The following is an 18,768-nucleotide window of genomic DNA, read 5'->3' on the forward strand; positions in this document are numbered from 1 at the left end:
CCCAAACTGTTACCACAAAGTTGGAAGCACAGAATTGTCTAGAATGTCATTTTATGCTGTAGCGTTAAGATTTCCCTTCACTGTAACAAAAGGGAACTAGCAAAGACCATTATTTCTCCTCCACCAAACTTTACAGTTGGCACTATGCATTGGGGCAGGTAGCTTTCTCCTGGCATCCTCCAAACCCAGATTTGTCCGTCAGACTGCCAGATGGTGAAGCGTGATTCATCACTCCAGAGAACGCAGTTCTTGTGCTGACGTTGCTTACAGAGGCAGTTTGGAACTCGTAGTGAATGTTGCAACAGAGGACAGACGATTTTTACGCGCTTCAGCACTTGGCAGTCCCGTTCTGTGAGCATGTGTGGCCTTCCACTTCGCGACTGAGCCGTTGTTACTCCTAGACGTTTCCACTTCACAATAACAGCACTTACAGTTGACCAGGTCAGCTCTAGCAGGGCAGAAATTTGACTAACTGACTTGTTGGAAAGGTGGCATCCTATGATGGTGCCACGTTGAAAGTCACTGACTTCTTCAGTAAGGTCATTCTACTGCCAATGTTTGTCTATGGAGATCGCATGGCTGTGTGCTCGATTTTATACATCTGTCAGCAACGGGTGTGGCTGAAATAGCTGAATCCACTCATTTGAAGTGGTGTCCACATACTTTTGTGTAATGTATATCACAACGTGGACTTTGAAACTAAGCCATGAACAGGCTACATCAGTGGTATAAAAAATACAAGTACAGATTATTGTATGGGACAATATACAAATGTCTTTGAGAAAGATCATTAAAAGAAAAAATATTTGAGTACATTTATTGGTTTCTTTTCATTTTGATAAGAGATGAAAATGTAATGAATTGAAAGTTATTTGTTGATGTAAAATTCTAAATTTTAAGGTTGTGTCATTAGATTTGGGATGGGGTCGTGCAAAATTCTGGCAGAAAAGCTTGAATACCACTGGGCTACATGATCACATAATAAGTACATACACATTCCATAGGCAACACCAGTGTTGCCTCGACAAATAAAGATACACAAATTATATAACTAGATGTCTTAAAGTATATTCCCAACAAAGGTTTTAGTATTATGATTGTCCCTTTGTCCTGTGGAGTGGTATTGTAGATGTGTTGAGAAAGTAGTCCTAAGGCTTATACATTCCATGGAAGGTGACAGGGATAATGACCTCCACCTCAGCCCGTGCGATCTCTGTCAGGTCTCTGGCATTGAGGATGAGGAGGTACCCTGGCCTCTGGTCTGCTCCAGGGTTCACCACGATGCTCAACAACACCCCTAGGAAACGGGAAAAGAGCAGTGTCACAACCACAAAAACAGAAGTGTGCAAGAGAATCCTCCTACCTACACTCGTATCACACCTCAAGTTGTATACTATTGGTATGTCAGCATTTTACATCACACTAAGGTGGATCCTGCTTAGGTAAGTCATGCTACCTGATCAGTTAATGTTAAAGACCACAGATTGTGCCACCTGTCTGTCATGATATTATAGAATCCCCTAAAATCCCCCTGTTTACCGTCATCTTCCTCCACAGAGTCTGGGGTCTGCACAAAAATGGGCTCTGAGGGGTAAGAGTCTGGCTCCTGCCACACCCACGTGTCCTTGGTCTTCACGTTCAGTTTGCAGATCTAGAGCAGGACACAATCAAAAACTCACTCCCTGAATGACTGTACTAGCAGGTTAGTCTAATCATAAACCTAATCATCAGACTTGGGTAATGTACCACCAGCGTTCCCGTCTGCGTGCTATACTCACCCTGTCAGGGATGAAGTGGTTCAGGCCCAGTCCATAGGCATAGCTGTAGTTCTTCCCAGAGAACTTACTGTAGTTTATCTGAGGGAACTCGAAAGCTGCAATGATAAAGGAATTCAAATGACTGATTCAATCGAATGAGGAAAATCTTATGACTGATGATATGACAGATGAACAGATATTTAGTGGCATTAGATGCTATAAGAATAGGTGAGCTCTTAAGGTTTAATGAAACAAGCTGTGTGTGGGTTACCTTGTCGTGGTCCAGAAAACAGAACCTCAGGCTCTAGCCAGATGGTTCCATCGCTGCGCATCACTGCAGTGGCTGTGGTGTACGGAAGGGATATCAGATTCTTCCCCTGTTCCTCCTGCAAGTTCAAGTGATAGGAAAGACTTCAGTGATATAGTCCTCTATCCTGAGAGGATAACATCAAAGCAGTGATAACTCCCTACTCCAGAAATGACAAGATTAAGGGCACAACGCTTACCTTGTGGACGTCCATGGGCAGAACGTATCGCCGGACCTCTGGCTGAGGTGCCCTCATAGCAGCTTTCTTCACTTCCTCCCAGTTCTCCCTCAGGTTGGCCAGATATAGGTAGTTGTAGACAAACTCATGACTAATGCCGAACAAGAGAAAGAGGGACTGGATAAGTGTCTTGTACATATGTTATTCTCAACATTATTACAACAACCGGTCAGTATTCACCCTTTCCAAGTACAAAGGTCAACAACTATGAAGCCATCGTCCTCATAGCTGTTGATGTGATGGAAGAGATTGAAGGCAGAAGTCCGGAATTTATGCTCTATGTATTCAGCTGGGTCCTTTGTAGCCAGATGGAACCATGTCTAGATGAAAAAGTATACCGTTAGCTAGTGATGAAGACATTAGAGATTAATTTAGTATCAATATTTCAATAATCAACATTGAAATGCTAACAGGCCTTGTATACAGTTTGATAATAGTGGTCTAGGTGTTCCTTTACTTACGCCCATGGTTTCGTTTGACTCAAAGCAATCCATGTAATTTGTGCCCCAGATGCTCCAAGCGGTCAAGAATTTTAGAAGGTTTATCTTCACTGGAGTCTCAACGAAGACAAAGTAGTTTTCTGTCATTCCAAAGCTGATGGAGGACGCAGAAAAATTATTGAAATACATTTAATGTGAAAGAATGTTACAAGCAAAAATGTGAACTCCAGGGGCCCAGTTTTTCAAAAGTTATCTGGATTTCGTTGTGTCGGATAGGATTAAATGCATAGAAATAGAATGAATAGAACGCGGAGTCCCCATTCAAGTCAATGATTTGTCTGTTCTATTCATTCCTTTTCAATGTATTTAATCCTATCCGGTAGGCGAAATCCAGATAGATAACTTTTGAAAACTGGGCCCTGACAATCAGAAATGTCACTAACCTGTGAACATAAGAGGGCTTGAATCTCTCACTGCTGGGGAGCTGCACAAGAACCTTGGACTTTGCAATGGGATCTGACTTGTCTGAAAACAAGAATTACAATCAGACAGCCATTTGATTTAGGGACATCTCACTTCCAGAAAATAATTTCAATGCTGTACACAGAACAAACCTTTCGGTGTGGGAGGAATTTTGACAATGTTGTAGGCCAGTGACATGTTCTTCCCAAAACAGTTCCCAATGTTGTACACCGTTCCGTCACTTTCAATGTGTGGATGAGCTGTCACCCCATTGACCGAGAGGTAGTCACACAGGTCCACCTGGAGAAAGAGTTTATGTGAGACGATAGTTCTTATGTTCAATCGATCTGATGTCAGCCAGTGGGAGCAGCACATACCCTTTTCAGAGTCTCCAGTGTGTCTGGGTCCACTTTGGTGATGTAGTTGGTTTCTGTGCAGGCATAGAAATCCTCACCAACAGGGTACACGTTCACTAAGCAATTATCTGTCACCTCAATCCCTTTGAAATAGGTGAAAAACCTACAAAGACAATCATGGACAATTTGTATGTTGCGTCTAATAACTAAGTCATGACCCATGAGGAGTGTTTTTTAACTTGATTATCATAAAATGATAACAAATCACCTTGAGAATATATTTTTGCAAGGGTCTGGGTAGGCTGCTGTTCCAAACTCAGTGATGACCACTCTTTTCTCTGTCATGGCTCGCACATAGGCATCTGTTTTGACAAATCTTCAGAGACAGTAGTTAAAACCAATTACAACCAATATCCTTTAAACATGTAGCTTGGAACATACAGATTGGGAATTGATAGGCCCACTTCTGTTTCAGCTCTTTCCGAAGCTTTTGAGAGCAGCAGGTCACTGTGTTTTGGTATTCACTGTTTTAATGAGAAACAGTCCTCACTGAGGTTCCTCAAAACATTCCAGTCAAATTTATGGGCTGAGGGGAACGTTTCACAAAACTGCACAACTACTACTAGTGTGAAGTGTAAAATTATTGTATGCCCTCATGAAATATATATTTTACTACCTCACGGTTGTAAACGTGTTACATATCAGTGAAGTCAACATCAACACACAGAGGGGCTTACTTCCGATAGTAGGTCACATGGCCGTTCTTTAGGTCAAACTTGTGCATGAGGGCCTGGCCATCAAAGAGATGGTAGAAAGGCTCAGCCCCCACCTCGAACAGGCCGGGTCCCAGACGCAACAGACTGCCGCTCAGCCATTCTGGGATCACACCTGAAAACAGCATGAAATGACCCATGTTACCATGTTGTGCTCACTCCGCTCTTAACCATCATAAAACCCCAAACCTCCTCGCTTGTAAACCAAAGGGTAGTGGAGTCTAACAGACCCGTTCCTCACATACCTACAACCACAGCAGGAATAGGCTCGTTCAACTCTTCACATGTCTCAAAGATTTTCTTGTAGCCACCAGCCGGATGCTCAATTCTGAAAATCAAACAAAGTTACTCCATCAAATAGAAACATCTATTCACATGAAATCATAGGCTTCTGATCTAACAAATCTTTTCAGCCCCGACTTAAAAACACAATTACATACCTCATTATTCTTGCCTAAATTAAGTTTGACTTGTTCATCAAAACAAAAAATACAATCTGAGACCAGAAAAATATGTTAAACTGCTTTACACTAACATGCAGCAAAAAGGTAGTGAGAAAAATGCTTTGATCTAAAAGCTTTGCAAAGTTTGCACAAGGAGACAGTTACTCGACTTACATACTCCTGTCAAAGTTATGCAAAGTGGAACGAAGTAGTTTACTCACCAACTCACTATATTCTTGTATGGGGGAAAAAGTAATGCGAAGCTAAGGAAAATGTACAAAAGGAGTTACTCACCGACTAACCATTTTCCTATAGAGAATAAACACAGCTTGTGTGCAGGAAACCAGTCTGAACTGCGGAGTGAACAGCAGCCTTTATAGACACCGTTCCATTCCCAGGCAGAGCGCCGGGAGTTTGAGAACCTCCCCCCAAACCAATCAGAGGTCTCTGAAACAAGAATCCCTTTGTGCCTAGACCATTCATTTTCATTAACATTTAGCCCACCGCCACAACACAATACTCCTCCTTCAGGAATTTCTCTGCCTAATTAAGACCAGAACCACATTCGCTAACCTGAGCCCATAAACACAACTAAATCAAGGGAGAAAAAAAACTGGAACGTAATGTACTTCATTATGCAATATCTTTCTTGCTTGTATCAAATGTTTGTTTTCTACATGTCAGAGAAAGATGTTCCCACAGTATTTAGAACTAATTTGATGAATTCCAGAAAAATTACACTCAAGTTTTTAAAAATCTATAATCTGTGTAGGCACCCACACTGAGGGTGTTTATTTGTTGGGCACATGTATGATTATCGGGGTCTTCCTTTTCTTTATCCCGATTCATTTATCTAGAGGAATGAAGCGGTCAATTGAGGTCAGACTCAGAGGGACATGCAATTCATCATCTTCGGTTGAAATGCACTTAGAATTCTAACAGCAGATCTCTCTGCCCCATCCATCAGGTGTAGTGCAATGATACATGGCATTATGTGTTAGAGTAGCAACATTTTCTCTCCCTTCTGGTGCCAGACAGTACAAGGACACTATGAGGTAAACAAATATGATTAAATAAACCCCATCCTAGAACACTAATAAGGCAAGTACATTTGCACAATTCGTAAAGAGGATATTGTTTTACAGTTGGACACTTTATTTTCAAGAACGTTGCATAGTAAACAGATTTTTTTGCAATGAAATAACTATACAAGTCAAAAGGTAAACGGATATGTCATTGATGGCTCTTCCTTTGAGGTTAGGTATACAGCCATAAAGAGGTATTGAGAAAATGCATCTATATGAGTCTAAAAGTCTCCCTTGGAGGTTTAATACTTCATAGATGGCAGTAAAAATACATATTTGTCAAGTATATATTAACCATTGTATTGATTGGTCTAAAATACCGTTCATGTAAAATGACAGAATAGTGCAAAACTTTGTTTATCCCAAATGGCTGAACATAAAGAAAATAGAAAAAAAAAAAATCTACAATAAAGTAGTTGGAGCTCAACATTAACATTCTTTAAGAGAATGTTAATTGAATAAAAATACAGAAAAACTTCAGAGTGAAACATGGACACAAAGTTAAATTATAAGCATTTCATATAACCCTATGAAGTAAAACTAGGTAGACTAATACCATGCTTAATAATAACAAAATTAATCCCTAGAAAAAGCAAATGCTTGAAAGTTTAAATACTGTACTTTGATGTCAATTGGAGTGTATAAATCTGGATCAACTTCAAAATAAACAGATTAATACAAAATCTATCAGAATCGACTCCCAAATTGTCATTTGCTTACAGGTTCCTCTTCAGGCTCACTTATTATACTCCCATACGAGGTCATCATCAATCCCGAATAATTTATTTGGTGCACTAAAGATACCTACTGCAGTATTAAAAAATTACATACACAAAAACACATTACTTTACATAAAACATGCATAATCCAACCCTAAAGACAAATGTTACATAGTTGCAGTCTAAATTGTGGTGGTCTCCACTGTAGTTTCCTCCCACCTTCCTTAATTTAGCTGCCAGGTCTAGTTTCAAGCAAGAACAAACAATATTCCACATACAAACAGTTGCATCCCAATTATACCTTCAGTTTCTAATTCCAAAAGCTTTTGGTTTCTTCATACTTATCAGCATTGGCGGTTTGATCTTTGGTTTATCTTCAAAAAGCTGCGCCTCGCTCTCAGTCGTTGGAAATCGGCGAGCGTAAATGTCTGTATACTGCCTCTGAAACTGGGGAGGGGGGGTTAAATAGTACACAAATGTGCAGTGAGATTACATTTGTACATTTTAGTCATTTAGCAGACATTACATTTTCATACTGTGTAGTGAGTTAAGAGAATTAGATGAGTGTTCACACAACATGCCATCTAACTTGTTACCTGCTTGAGCTTCTTCTTCTTGTCCTTCACAGACATGTTCTTGTCTTTGACCAGGCTCTCCAGCAGGTCAGCGATGGCAGCCTGCGACACACTCAGCTTCTGCTCCTCAAACTCCTTGGTGCTGATCTGTCTGCAGAAGTAGTAGATGGGCATGGGGGCGCCCACACCACCACTACCTGGGTAGGTTATCTAGAGGAGGAGAGGATAGTCACACTTTCAACACTTCACGGTCTACTTTCTTTAAAGGTAGACTCAGCGATATGACGTAAATGCACAAAGTAAACAGAATAGTGGGTCAATTTCCACAACTAAGAGCATCGAAGCGCAAGGCTACATTTCTCCGCTGTTTTGGTCCCGTAGCTACCACGTTGAAAACAGTGTGAAGGGAACCCCTTGCACTTGCACAGATACTGTGTGTGACTGTGTGGGAGTGAAGTCTTGCATCTTGCTCATCGCAATATCTACGGTGTTGCTCGTGGCAACGTCATTTCGTTGAGTCTACCTTTAAATCAATGAAAATTATATTTCATGACAACTGATGTAACCAACTACCGTATGTAATGGATGCCTTATAAGAAAAGGGAGTGACAGTATTATACCTGTACTTTCCTGAGGTATGCCACGTGGTCCTGGACAGCGTTCTGCAGATAGACCGGCACCTGGAGGATCTCCTGGTGGTGATCCATGAGGAAGGAGACCAGTCTGGTGGCCAGCAGCTCATCCAGGTCCATCTCCTCCTCACAGCCCAGCACGCAGCGAGAGAACGTATGCACCATCTGGAAACGCAACGGGATTGAATAATGGAGTTATGAGGATATGTTCAGATCACCATGCAGAAACCTGTGTTTCTCTCAGCCCTCACCAGTGTGCGTGTTCCTATGACGTCATGGAGCCGAGGCATGTCCACATTCTGACTCATCCGGGAGATCATTCTCATCAGCAGCTGGAGCTTCCTCCGGCTGGCAGGGGGCAGCAACAGGGTGCAGAGCTGCAGAGCCTCAATGGCCACCCGCTCCAACTGAGGCTGGAGGAGACCTTCACACATATACACAACCACACTACTGTACACTGGAAGGGCATGTATTCAGCCCTTGATATGCATCAGATCAAAACGATGCACACACACTGAGGCTAATGAAATGCATTGAAACGGATTAAGCATCTGTGTGATTTCACCTGGAAGGTTAAATCAATGTTATATCTCTACAGCAAGAACTGCATTAACTATGTGTACAAGTTATTAAATGTAACGTTATCATTAAATGTAATTGTAAATAGGCATGAGGAGTATCTAGGCATAACACTTTAAAACAGGGCCGTTTGAAGTTCTGGATAGTATCCAGATGATTACAATTGAAATTCATGCAGTGATAACCTTCTCTTAAAGGAGAATTAGAGTCTCACCCCATATTAGTGCAAGCCCAATGAGTAATGTTAGGTCAGGTTTTAAGACATGCAAAAGCACAAACACCACAACACAAGCATGCAGATGTAGGCTTACTTTGCTCGGAACTCAGATGGCGTGCATTAGTGAACACAGAGGGCAGAGCAAGGGTCGGCCTGGACAGGTCCAGAGAGCTCTGACAGCGCCTGCTAACAGAAGGCCTAGCTCTGAGGTCTCGGAGGTCAATGCTGCTGGCCCTCAGGTTGAGCAGACTGGGACCCCTCAGGCCAACAGTTGAGGAGGAGTCTGGCTTCACGGTGATCTCGGCTACAGGGGCGTTAATACTGAAACAGCTGGCAAACTTCCCTCTGTGCTCAGCTATATCCAAACAGGTACCAATGCTCCTACGGCGCTTAGGCATGGGTTTCTGACTGACTGAGAGGTTGTCCATTGGTAGTGAGATGCTGCTTCTGGCACCCTCGCTTTTGGAGCTGTGAGTGCTACCCTCTACAGACGTCACACCTGAACTGGTGTCGCAACTGGGAGTTGCCATGGTGACAAAGACTTGGGGTTCAGAGTAAGGGCAGCTGTCTAACGCAGACAGAGAGTCTGTTTTATTCTGAGGTGGGGTGATGTACTTGCTGCCACTGTTACTTTTGCAGGACGCCAGACTCTCTGTAGACTGGAACAACTTGTGTTGGGAGCATGAGTCAGACTCCGCTGATTCATCCAGGATTCTCTCCAGGGAGCAACTCCTGGGTCTTCTGAGCCTAACTGATGATGCTCCACTGCTCTCTGAACATGCAAGACTTGGAGAGCTGCCTCCCAGGACGTCCCCAGAACTGGCCCTTCGGCCTGGCAGACCCATCTGGGGGACCCTCCTGGCACAGCCAGTCTTCAGAGCTGCAAACGTAGACTGGGCCTTCGAGCTGAACACCTCTCTCATTGGTGAGTCGCCCTCTTCAAAAGCCTCTTTCCGAATTAAGCTCAACAGCAGACATTCCGTTGATTTGAACTGGTTAACAGCACCATTCATGTGAGGGTTTTTTGCAGACTGGGGGTAGCTGGGCTCCTCTTGGTTTTTTCGCTTTCCTCTCTGAGTTTTAGGAGCCACAATGTAGCCACATAAAACTAGCAAGAGACAAAACAAAAACAACACTTGTGAAGCCGGTAGGACATAAACAAGGGAGTGGGCACATTGTGGGGAAAGGGAAGAGCTAATTGGACACACATGAGTTAGTTATAACAAAAAGTCACAGCCACAGAGCAGTCGCGTCACATCCTGTTAGGAGAGAAATAACACATAAACCAGTTGCAGTTTCATGCTGCTTGTATTGGATCTGGTCAATCATATTGTTCAGTTGCAGAGTGGAGACAGGGCTAAAACAAAATCTCATCCAAAAGATCTTATAAAAATAAAGACATTTCATAGAGAAGGATGAATATGAGTATAGTAAACTTTTTAGAACATTTGCCTGAATCCAATAACCACACCTGAGATTTGTCCTCTACTTTAACTTACAAATAACTGCAAATGTTGATAGCTTAGTTGCAAAAGATGGAAGAATTACATTATTGGTTAATTGAATCCAGGTTTTAGTAACACTTTAGGTTAGGGAGGAACAGGGAAACCTTTCTGTCAAACCATTTCACGTCTAACAATACTGCATTCAATTTAAGATCTTGCAAAATGCATACATACCCAAGATGTTGACAAACAACTCATAGTACTCAAATGTAAGAAGTGGCTGAGGGAGGCTGTAGAAGTAGTCAGAGACTGTTTTAAACACATCCCTCTCAAACCCAGGATAGGATGGCTGGCTGGAATCATACTTCGGCCCTAGAACGGGATGGGTGACATTTTTTAGATGTTGGTCTGAAAACAAAGCTCTCATATTGAGAGTCTTGTTTTGTGTGAGGTGAAATCTTCTATTTCTCAATACAATATGCCACTAAAACGGTTGAGTAAAATCTTACTTACAGTTTGCAAGACATTTCATTGCAGACAAAACCCAGTGTGGGAGGTCATCTGTGGAGAAAAGGCAAATAAATGACCATGCTTCTTACGTAGTCTACATTGTGTACAGTACACACAGTGCAGATATAAATCAGAGAAAGAATAGGCTATACCTGTCTTGTCCTCAAGTGTAACAACCCCATGCTTGTTCACATTGGTCATGTTGTACACAATGTTTTGAGGATTGATGTGTCTTGGATCCAAAACATCCTCAAGTGCGGTCAATCCCAATGTTTTCTGAAGGCTGAAATAATAAAATGGCAATGGATTAAGGATCTACTCATTCAAACGTTAAAATAAATTATGAGTGGATCTTACTGTGTGAGAGTGATGCCTCTCCAAACATCCTGAATATCTTCCTCTGTTAGTTCTCTGGGCTGGACCACTTCAATCACAGGCTCAGTTTCCATATCTTGTTTTGATGGATCTACATTTTCCTGTGAGAAACAACAATTTCTCAGTCAATTATGTAGATAAGTGAGCAAATCGTACCAGGGGCATAATAGGGGACATTTTTCTAAAATATCAACAATACTTACTATAGTCTCCTTGTCAGGTTTCTTGGAAGTCCTAAATTTGAAGAAGCCGTCCTTTTCTTTCATTGAGAAATTCTTCTTTACTGACGCAGGCCCTGACACAGGTGGGCGATGGGGAATTGGTTTCAAAGGAGATGTTGAAGCAAACCTAGGACAGCAAAGGTGAAATAACATTATTTAAATGAAAAACCAAAATGTATTGTCAATCATATAGGCTACACAGAAACACACTTAGTTACCACAGACAAATATCCAGTTTAGTATTTGCTTTGATTGAAATTACTACAGATACGTCTCATTACAGCAAGCCATCGATGCAATTATTTAAATGATTAAAAACACCCAAAAAGATTGCTTTCTCTACCATTCTGGTAGAGAAAGCATGACATCCCACTCACTCATTTTTACGGGGCGGGGCCGCACTGGTCTGCTTATTGCCCCATGGAAAGGAGACATCTCACTGGCTAATTTGTTTTATGTTCGGGCGTGGACAATAGACACACGGCGTGGCATGGCTTAACGTGACCACGCCCCGGAGTGGGGTACAGCCGTAGGGTAGTCCCGTTACGCCCATGTTAAATGGACTACTTTACACATAACCCGACAACGTCTATTCTCTTTTTCTATCATTCTATAAAACATATTGGATATGCTTGGTTGGTCATTTAACATACTTCCATGTCATCTTAATCAACAAACTACATGCTTCCTAAAAACACGTTCATTCTAAACGTAAAATTGTTAGCATGAACAGAGACTGTCGCATGGAATGTACACTACTGTTCAAAAGTTTGGGGTCACTTCGAAATTCTTGTTTTCCATGAATACATACATGAAATGACTTTTAATAGGAAATATAGCAAAATGCATAGGAAATGTAGTCATTGACAAGGTTAGAAATAATGATTTTTAATTGAAATAATAATTGTGTCCTTCAAACTTTGCTTTCATCAAAGAATCCTCCATTTGCAGCAATTACAGCCTTGCAGACCTTTGGCATTCTAGTTGTCAATTTCTTGAGGTAATCTGAAGAGATTTCACCCCATGCTTCCTGAAGCACCTCCCACAAGTTGGATTGGCTTGATGGGCACTTCTTACGTACCATACGGTCAAGCTGCTCCCACAACAGCTCAATAAGGTTGAGATCCGGTGACTGTGCTGGCCACTCCATTATAGACAGAATACCAGCTGACTGCTTCTTCCCTAAATAGTTATTGCAGTTTGGAGCTGTGCTTTGGGTCATTGTCCTGTTGTAGGAGGAAATTGGCTCCAATCAAGCGCCATCCACAGGGTATGGCATGGCATTGCAAAACAGAGTGATAGCTTTCCTTCTTCAAGATCCCTTTTACCCTGTACAAATCTCCCACTTTACCACCACCAAAGCACCCCCAGACCATCACATTGCCTCCACCATGCTTGACAGATGGCATCAAGCACTCCTCCAGCATCTTTTCATTTGGTCTGCGTCTCACAAATGTTCTTCTTTGTGATCCGAACACCTCAAACTTTGATTTGTCTGTCCATAACACTTTTTCCAATCTTCCTCTGTCCAGTGTCGGTGTTCTTTTGCCCATCTTAATCTTTTCTTTTTATTGGCCAGTCTGAGATGGCTTTTTCTTTGCAACTCTGCCTAGAAGGTCAGCATCCCGGAGTCGCTGCTTCACTGTTGATGTTGAGACTGTTGTTTTGCGGGTACTATTTAATGAAGCTGCCAGTTGAGGACCTGTGAGGCGTCTTTCTCAAACTAGACACTAATGTATCCTCTTGCTCAGTTGTGCACCGGGGCCTCCCACTCCTCTTTCTATTCTGGTTAGAGCCAGTTTGCGTTGTTCTGTGAAGGGAGTAGTACACAGCGTTGTACGAGATCTTCAGTTTCTTGGCAATTTCTCGCATGGAATAGCCTTCATTTCTCAGAACAAGAATAGACTGACGAGTTTTAGAAGAAAGTTATTCGTTTCTGGCCATTTTGATCCTGTAATCGAACCCACAATTGCTGGTGCTCCAGATACTCAACTAATCTCAAGGCCAGTTTTATTTCTTCTTTAAATCAGCACAACAGTTTTCAGCTGTGCTAACATACTTGCAAGAGGGTTTTCTAATGATCAATTAGCCTTTTAAAAATGATAAACTTGGATTAGCAAACAACGTGCCATTGGAACACAGGACTGATGGTTGCTGATAATGGGCCTCTGTACGCCTACATAGATATTCCATTATTTATTTTTTTATCAGCCGTTTCCAGCTACAATAGCCATTCACAACATTAACAATGTCTACACTGTATTTCTGATCAATTTGATGTTCTTTTAAATGGACAAAAAAATTGCTTGTCTTTCTAAAACAAGGACATTTCTAAGTGACCCCAAACTTTTACGATTATCAGCCAAAGAGCCGATTCCAACTGACTTTCTTCAATTAGCTAGCTAACCCTGCTTTTAAGATGCCAAAAAGCTGTTGCTTACCGTTTTGTTTGAACAGAGAAAAGACCACCAAATTAAGTTTAATCAACTGCCCAAGGACCAGGTTAGACGAACCTTATGGTTTCAGGCTATCGATGATGGAAAGCTGTGGGCTCCGGTTACTCGATACATTTGTGTGTGTTCAAGCACTTCACCGGTAAGTCGCTTTGCATAAAGCTTGCTAGTTAGCTTGTAGTAAGGACTAGTGAGCTGTATCCGTCCAAATAACAGCTATAATATTATTTTGCATTTGAATATTTATGCAAACTTGGAGATTCCACCAAGTAGGTGTAGACATCACCATATAGGCTACTTTGGTTAGGGCCATTTGGTAAGGTTCTATGCCCAGCTGGTCTCAGGCAAATAGTGGAAGTAGTTACGTGACTAGCGAATTAGATCGAGACGAACTTCTCTCGCTAGCCAGACAGCTAACCAACCGGCAGAAATGCTAGGGGTTAACAAACAGTGACGTAAGTATAAAGCTACAGCTTTACTGTAAGTGTTAGCATGTCGGGTAACAAATTAGAGTGGCAGAATAAGTATCATGCAAATAATTTGTTGTGACAGCCAAGTATGTTAATAACGACAAGTAACGCTGAAAACGTTTATTGAAACGACAAAAAAAGCTTCAGTTTGCTTAGGATGACGCCAAAGTTAGGCTAATTACATGGAAGTAACAGGAGTACCCTACGGCTGTACACTAATCGGGGACGTGGTCACCTTAAGCCACGCCTTGCCATGTGTATCTATAAGTAGACCAAAGCCAGCTGTTTCCCCTCAAGTGAGAATGCGAAAGATTATGGAGGAACCGTGAGCTCATGCGGGAAAGCATGTTCACACGAGAGAGAGAACGCCCACTTATAGAGGAACATTAAAAAAAAATTCAATGGTAAACGGCCTGAGTGAACTATTTAGGCTACCTGTAGAGATGGCTGTTCTCTTCCATATCTTCTGAACCCCATCTGCCCTTCACATCCTCGATCACATGATTTTTGAGGAACTTCTTCAGCAGCTGGACAGTCTGTTGTCTGGTGACATCTGGTCCGAAGTTACTATTGTTCCTGAGCAGTTCGTGTAACCAGTCGACAGCTGCTACGGCAGTAAAACAGTTCCCATACACTCTGAAGTGTTGTCGATGTTTCCGCAGAGGCATCCCTGCTCGGAATAGCTTTGTGACTTCATTCCACTGCAAATTAAATTGTTTTAGCCATCTATATAACACACATACACAGTACTTTCAAAAGACTAGCTAGTTATCTGTAACATTGCATTTTAGTCATTTAGCAGACGCTCTTATCCAGAGCGACTTACAGTTAGTGAGTGCATACATTTGTTTATTTTTTTCATACTGGCCCCCTGTGGGAGTCGAACCCACAACCCTGGCGTTGCAAACGCCATGCTCTACCAACTGAGCTACATCCCTGCCGGCCATTCCCTCCCCTACCCTGGATGACACTGGGCCAATTGTGCGCCGCCCCATGGGTCTCCCAGTCGCGGCCGGCTACGACAGAGCCTGGATTCGAACCAGGATCTCTAGTGGCACAGCTAGTACTGCGATGCAGTGCCTTAGACCACTGCGCCACTCGGGAGAGTCGTCTAAACTTGCATAATGTTAAAAGGTGCAATCTGCAGGTGCTACATACATTTTTGGACATGTGAATTAATTATATGTACCCATTGATTCTTGAAGAATATAACAGATGCCTCATGAGCTTTGTTTAACTGTCGTACCCCATCAGAACCCAAAATATAAACTTGTTTTACTGTAGTCTGATTAACCAGGCTGTAATACACAATTAATTGGCCTGAAAAATTTGCTAAATCGTGTAAACGTTCCTTACAAGCCAGAAGGTTGAATAACATTACATTTGCACTTACTCTACCGGTTGTCTGTGAGGTTTGTCCAATTTTGTATTCAGATTTCAAATATTATGAAAAAAAGGTGTGGATTGTTCTCCACCCTCCCCTGATTCAGAATATACAATTTTCATTGTCATGGCATGCTTGGTTAAATAGCTGCTGACGAGCGAAAACCGGATATCCAATGTAAAACTGATATTCCCTTGGTGCCAAACCTAACCAAACCTAACCAGCTCTCCAAAAAAATTTTCAGAAATATATTTTGTCTCAAATTTCGAGCAGCTGAAGTACAAACCCCACAGACAACCGGTAGAGTAAGTTGAAATGTAATTTCATTCAACATTCTTACTTGTAAGGAACATTTACAGGTTTTCAGAGTGTATATACACCAATTTGTAAGTCGCTCTGGATAAGAGCGTCTGCTAAATGACGTAACTGTAAAATTACAGCCTGATTAATCAGACTAGTTTACTCCAGTGTTTGTAAACAAAATAACTAACACTATATAGCACTATAAATGTAACACTATATAGCCTAAAAACATGGTTAAACGATCATTTTGATATCATGGATGGTCAGTCTTTGCATCCATAGATCTCGAAAACTCTGATGCTGTGTTTGAACGTTTAGAAACGTCAATAATCATCGCTTGAGATATGGATTTCGAAACATATAGCCCTTATCTTTCATCAGCAAGAAATACTCCTTCAAATAAAAGATACTTACAGTAGCAGCTTTGCACAGATCCATACAGCTATGGGTGCCTCAATCCAACGAAACTACCCTTCTGCTACACTTCCAGAATTACGCTTACACACAGGTGTTCGCTAATTAGCACAGGTGATCGCCTCGTCTTCCACAAGTGCTGTAACATGTAGATATGGCCGTGTGATTTATCGCTGATATGAAAGATAAGGTCCTTGCTTCCAAAACCATACCGCGTGTTAATTTTCTGATTGAGCGCTGGGGCTCTTAACAAATCTCCCCCATACAGAAGGACAACTTCACCCAATGACTCGTATGTGTAAGTGAATTGAGAGTCATGATCAAGGGCTAACATAGCTATGTCTATGAATTTGAGAGTGGTTACATTTCTCCAGCCCCATCTCTCAGCTTTCAACCGAAACAGGGGCGGGGAGGGTTTCAACTGCTAATTGCTGATGTGAACACATCCTGACGTTGGCAAGTCACCATAATAAATGATCAAGGGATTGTCGCTAACGTTACTAACTAGCTAATCCTCAGTAACATATTGCTGGCCTAAAATGTATGTGGGGCTGTCCGACTCTGGAAAAAAACAACACTGATAACAGACAGCGTTATATTACATTGTGAGTGATCTGCACGGTTCTACAGTAGCTAGTTAGCCAACTTGCAGCATAGCTAGCTAGCCAGCCAAGTTACAGCATACTAGTTAGCTAACTTGCCAGCCTATTTGCCCAAATTGCAGCATAGCTAGCTAGTTTGCCCAACTTGCAGCATAGCTAGCATCGTAACGTTAGCTTGTTAGTTAACGCTTTAACGTTGGCTAGCTAACTTCACAACAAGAAAAAGTGTACAAGAAAAGCTTACCAGTTTTGTCGCCCTGTAAGGCCCGGGAGTGACAATATGAGAACTCATCATATTGACGCTAGAATCAACGAGCAAACAACCCAAATGATTGTAGTTTGTTGGTTATCAGTGCCCAATTTGCCACATTGTCGACGGCGACGCAGCCACCAGTGGCATTCCACACGGTTTAAAATTACGAGCATTCTTCTGGAGGCAGCTGATTGGACAGGATCTTTGTCATGTGACTATTCATAAAGCTGGTGGACAAATGAAACGAAATAGTACGGTGAGATCAAAACAAATAGGCGAGACCTTTGGCGACACTCATGCACGATTACGCAATTACAGGCAACAATGTATGTAATTATCAAAAGAGATTATCAAATTGATATCATGTAGCAGTGAATTCTGAGAAGCAGAATTTGAGTGAAACATTGAATGTAGACTGCCACCTGGTGCATGCAGTATGATCCCACAAACAACAGAGCAGTACAGTAGCCTACAAAGCTAAAATACGCTAATTCAGTTTGTTTAGATAAAAGCGTCTGCTAAATGGCATATTATTATTATTATTATTTAGTTTACTTAACAACATTTAACTATAAACATACCTACAGTTAGCCGATACTGTAAACATTAACATATATAAAACATGAATTATAGCCATTCATGAGACGTTAAGTAACCATTCATGAGAAGTTCAGTTCACTAACCATTCATGAACAGGCAGGTACTGTTCTTTGATGTGATTGGCATCAAACTTTGTGACTGAGTTTTTTGTTGTACAAACTGTTTACAACAAAGCTGCTCAGTAAAAGCTGCTGGCTAAATTGTGCAGATGGTCCTAAATATTACATTGAAAATGAAAACACCACTATTAAAGAGGGACGAAAATTAGGTCTTTTTTGGGGAGCTGCTCAGATCTTCAGAGGAGGAGGAGGCAGCTTCAGTACACCCAGGCCCTCCTGCTGAGCTCTACAGGACAGGAAGCTCGAATACTATCATCTCATCACCAAGGGCCTCCACTGTCCAGGGTTACTGCCTGCCCCGTGCCCATTGTTCCACACACTCATTCATACCCATGAACCTACTCCAGAGAGTAGTAGATGCTGGTTCCCGTAGACAAGTCCTCCCTTATTCACCAAGATTAATATTATTCCATAACTTCACCCTACAGTCTAATCATATTCAGCGATATTGAATTATTGATGTACCTTTCTTCAGGATATGGGAAAGTTAGTAACACAGCAGGGAACTGTCGTGTGGGAATAACAACTGTAATCATGTTTATAAAACCATAGAATCTCCTTCCCCCGGTGTAATATCAGGATAACAATGTGTCATTTGGGTATTTTGATAATGGTTTCTTATAGCTTAGATCTTTGTAAAACCTTCAATAAACAATATGATGAGGGCTCATGGTGAGGAGTGTGAGTTTGACAGATGGGTGGGAAAACAGAGCAAGTGGCTCTACTTTGTATAATAAAAGGCTTGGGTGAGTTGAATTACAGTGGGACACAGCTGGATAGCAACACTCTGTGTAAATCATCTAAAGAGGGCCTCTCCTTTTGTTTCTTTGAGAAGGTTTCCGCACTTTGCTTCTGCAATGTTCTAATGACCTAATAAGCCAATGCATAAACCGATTCTTTAAAAAACAATACATGTACCACAGAGAAAACAGTGATATTATATGGAAATTGTTTTCTCTGGCCTCTTAACACCTCCTGCTGTGTGTTATCCAGTTAGGCATTGCTGTGACACAAAAGATGAAAGTAAATGGAGGGA

At 41.7% G+C, this 18,768-nt stretch overlaps 2 protein-coding genes across 3 annotated transcripts; both read right to left on the bottom strand.

Moving 5' to 3' along the window:
* Positions 1-596: 596 nt before the first annotated feature.
* LOC121532692 (retinal Mueller cells isomerohydrolase) lies at positions 597-5,167 on the bottom strand. Its single transcript, XM_041838474.2, has 14 exons — positions 5,071-5,167; positions 4,579-4,661; positions 4,298-4,448; positions 3,829-3,936; positions 3,582-3,723; positions 3,357-3,504; positions 3,186-3,267; positions 2,764-2,896; positions 2,483-2,622; positions 2,264-2,393; positions 2,029-2,143; positions 1,779-1,873; positions 1,540-1,651; positions 597-1,297 (listed from the first exon to the last, which is right to left on the bottom strand). Exons 1-14 carry the CDS (start codon positions 5,079-5,081, stop codon positions 1,149-1,151), a joined length of 1,599 nt encoding a protein of 532 aa, XP_041694408.1. The 5' UTR covers positions 5,082-5,167; the 3' UTR covers positions 597-1,148.
* Positions 5,168-5,910: 743 nt separating this feature from the next.
* Positions 5,911-17,156, bottom strand: depdc1a (DEP domain containing 1a). Of its 2 annotated transcripts, XM_041839361.2 has the most exons (12): positions 17,005-17,156; positions 14,493-14,758; positions 11,117-11,261; positions 10,896-11,014; positions 10,691-10,821; positions 10,542-10,589; positions 10,263-10,400; positions 8,678-9,691; positions 8,039-8,211; positions 7,776-7,952; positions 7,177-7,365; positions 5,911-7,027 (listed from the first exon to the last, which is right to left on the bottom strand). In XM_041839361.2, the coding sequence occupies exons 1-12, from the start codon at positions 17,053-17,055 to the stop codon at positions 6,884-6,886; spliced, it is 2,595 nt and encodes an 864-aa protein (XP_041695295.1). In that variant the 5' UTR covers positions 17,056-17,156; the 3' UTR covers positions 5,911-6,883. The 2 variants fall into 2 exon arrangements, with proteins under 2 accessions (XP_041695295.1, XP_041695296.1); XM_041839362.2 differs by lacking the exon at positions 8,678-9,691.
* Positions 17,157-18,768: the final 1,612 nt, after the last annotated feature.

Source organism: Coregonus clupeaformis, chromosome 20 (assembly GCF_020615455.1).
Source record: "Coregonus clupeaformis isolate EN_2021a chromosome 20, ASM2061545v1, whole genome shotgun sequence".
Taxonomy (NCBI): domain Eukaryota; kingdom Metazoa; phylum Chordata; class Actinopteri; order Salmoniformes; family Salmonidae; genus Coregonus; species Coregonus clupeaformis.